Source organism: Chinchilla lanigera, unplaced genomic scaffold (genome assembly GCF_000276665.1).
Source record: "Chinchilla lanigera isolate Chin_1 unplaced genomic scaffold, ChiLan1.0 scaffold00050, whole genome shotgun sequence".
In the NCBI taxonomy this organism is placed as follows: Eukaryota; Metazoa; Chordata; class Mammalia; order Rodentia; family Chinchillidae; genus Chinchilla; species Chinchilla lanigera.
Window position 1 is genome coordinate 13,314,991 of NW_004955451.1, and position 3,197 is coordinate 13,318,187.

General features: G+C 64.0%; 1 protein-coding gene across 1 annotated transcript; it reads right to left on the reverse strand.

The window, feature by feature from the left end:
* Nucleotides 1–246: 246 nt before the first annotated feature.
* Tbx21 (T-box 21) lies at nucleotides 247–2,898 on the reverse strand (the record flags this gene model as incomplete). The annotated part of the gene is given in 5 exon segments (XM_013519056.1): nucleotides 247–1,484; nucleotides 1,648–1,709; nucleotides 1,820–1,978; nucleotides 2,394–2,515; nucleotides 2,744–2,898. Coding segments are annotated over 5 exon segments (1,114 nt in total), but the record flags the coding sequence as incomplete, so codon positions are not given.
* Nucleotides 2,899–3,197: the final 299 nt, after the last annotated feature.

Genomic DNA, 3,197 nt, shown 5'->3' on the forward strand with positions numbered 1-3,197 from the left:
TCAGCCTTGTCCTCGAGCCCCTCCCACCCAGCTCAGGGTGCACACACGAGAGTCACCTCTGTCCCGGGAGCCTTCGGGGACGGCCTTCACCGTCTACCTGAGGGTAGGCATGCAGCCCCGCCCCGACTCGGTTTATCCCTGCACAATGAGGCCACTTCCGCTTTCTAGAAAGTCCCCCCTCAATAAGAGCCGACACCGGCAACCCCAGGTGAGCCCCCGGCCCCCCCACACTGCAGGGAGTCAGGGCACATGCAACAGTTCGATGTTTATTTCCAGAAAGCGATGTGGACAGTGAAAATGCACCCGGACACCACTCTCTGCACAATAAATAGCCTCCCCCGTTCAGAAAAAGGAAGAAAAAAGAAAGAAGCGCGTATGTACAACCAACAAGGCGGGGCTCGCCAGCCCCTTCCTCTGCTCCCCAAGCTCTCGTCCCCAAGGGGGGCCGGGCCAGCTCCCGCGGTCCCCAGGCCTCGCCCTGGCGCTGGCTGTTACCGAGTCCCCGGGTCTTTTCCTGATCGGACACGAACACGAGCACAGAGCTGGAGTCGCCCCCAGGACGCGGCGGGGCCCAGCCCTCCCCCGGCCCGCCCGCCCCGCCGGCTGCGCTGTCCGAGGCCTCCCGGCCGCGGCGTTTTGTTCTCCACTGCGCAGGCGGCTACAGTTCGGGCAGGCGCAGGAGCGGGCGACGCTCCGGGACGCAGCGAGTGAACCCCAGAATCCTCCTTGGCCTCCCTCCCCGCCGAGCAACCACCGAAGGGGAAGGGCGGGGGAGCGGGGTCCTCCCCGCCCGGGGCCCCTCTCCCAGGGGATCGGTGGCCTCCGACCTAACGACGCCGGATCCGTCCGTCGGCTCTGCACCCTCCGCTCAGTTGGGGAAATAGTTATAAAACTGGCCTTCCGCATCCTTATCAAAAGGAGAAGGGGCCCCCGCAGGGGACGAGCTGTCGCCACTGGAAGGGTAGGGGGACACCCGTCTCCTCTTGGAGTCCCCTTCGCCCAGTCCTGAGTCGCAGGGCTCTGGCCGGAGGGGGGTGACCTCAGTCCACAGTGCCGGGGAGGCCTGCTCGTCCGCCCGGCCCTCGGGCGCTCCCGGGCCAGGTTCCACGGGCAGAGTCCGCATGGGGCGGAACCAGCTGGCTGGGCCCATCTTGGGGGGGTACTGGGGGCCCACGGGCCACCCGGCCCCGGGGCTCAGGACCTCCTGGCTGCGGTAGTAGGGCACGGTGGGCCCGGGGGCGGACGGCAGGAAGGCCGGCTTCACGCTGACGCCGCGGAAGTCCGTCTCGTAGCCGTGGTCCCGGGGGGCGCCCAGCCAGTAGGGCTGCGAAACCACTTCCTTGGCCTGGCCGGCTAGGTCGGGGTAGAAGCGGCTGGGGACGGGGTACTGGCTGGAGAGGAGAGGCGGGTAGGGGTCTCCCCCGAGCAGTTGACAGTTGGGCCCAGGCGGAGAGGGGACGCTGGCGTCAACAGATGCATACATGCTGAAAAGAACAGGAAGCAGAACACAGCGGTCACAGCGCGGCCAGGCACCTGGGGCCGAGCGCGGCACGTCCCTCCCCGGACCGCCCCGCGCCTCCCTCGCCTGCAGCCGGGAGGGGACTTGTCCCGAAGGACCCAGAGCGGCTGGAACCCGGCGGCACTTACGACTCGAAGTTCTCCCGGAATCCTTTGGCAAAGGGGTTGTTATCAATTTTCAGCTGTGTGATCTAGAGAGAGGGGACATGGGGTCACCCGAGCCCTGAGTCCAAGAACTTCCCAAACCCCTCCCACAGGAGACTCCAGCCCACGGCGGCCCCCACCTTCCCGGCCGGCTCACCTCTGCGTTCTGGTAGGCGGTCACAGCGATGAACTGCGTCTCTTGGAAGGTGAAGACGTGTGTGTTGGACGCAGTGCAGGCGGCCTCGGGCTCACTGTCCTTCACCTCCACGATGTGCAGCCGGGGCTGGTACTTATGCAGGGACTGCAGCACGATCATCTGCAGAGCGGGCGACAGTCCGAAGTGGTGGAGGGAGGCCCACGGGTCCCTGTTCCGCCCTGGCCTATGGATGGACTCCCAGCCTGAGGGATCCTTTTTGTCTCCTTTGCCACCCCCAGAAACCCACTGTGACCGAAGTATTAGCATAAGAGAGGGGGCCTTAACACTGGGTGCGGTGGCACATGCCTGTCATTCCAGCACTTGGGAGGCTGAGGCAGGAGGATTGCCAAGAGTTTAAGGCCAGCCCGGGCTACATAGTAAGCTCAAAGCCAGCCTGAACTTCATAGCAAGCCCCTGTCTCAAAAAAATTAAAAATTAAAAAGGACTTAAAGGACAGTGTCACCCCCAGGACCTCCCGTTGCCTCAGGGGTCTTGGGCTCCTGGGGACAGCCAGCTGGAGGGCAGGAAGGCCGACCTGGGTGACGTTGTTGGAGGCGCCCTTGTTGTTGGTGAGCTTCAGCTTCCCGAAGGAGACCTCCTGGCGCATCCAGTGAGCGCCAGTGTTGGGGGAGTCCGGGTGCACGTAGAGGCGGTTTCCTGCGGACAGGGATCAACAGCTTTGCCCGGCCCTGTCACACCAGGGTGAGGATGGGCTCTGCTGCTCGGTGGGGTGGGCGGGACGATGGCTTGGGCAGAAGACAAGCTAGAGGGAAACAAGCTACAGGGAAGTGGCAGGTAGGGGCGGGGCAGGCCCTGGAGTTCAGTCTTGGGGGTGAGAGCCCAGGGGATCCAGCAGGGGGCGCCACCACTCCCGGGGGCACATACCTGGCATGCTGCCCTCAGCCTTGCCGCACTGCACCCACTTGCCGCTCTGATAGCGCCAGTGGTGCTGGTCCACCAGGACCACGTCCACAAACATCCTGTAGTGGCTCGTGGGTTCCAGCCCGGCCACAGTGAAGGACAGGAACGGGAACATCCGCCTGTGAGGAGAGACAGCCCCCAGTGTCATCTGCCCCAGCTCGGTGGCTGGTCATCGGGTACACACGGCGTGCCCAGGCCGGCCTCCTCCCGCTCACCAGAGCCCAGGAAGTCAGCTGGCCAGGTGGGAAACACAGGCGTAGGTCACCATTAAAGTGTTACAATTTTTTTTTTTTTTCTTTTTTGAGGCCAGGTCTTAGTAGCCCAGGCTGGCCTTAAACTCTTATTGATCCTCCTGCCTCAGCCTCCTGGGTGCTGGGATGACAGGCGTGAGCCACCGGGCCTGGTTTAAGGTTTTTGT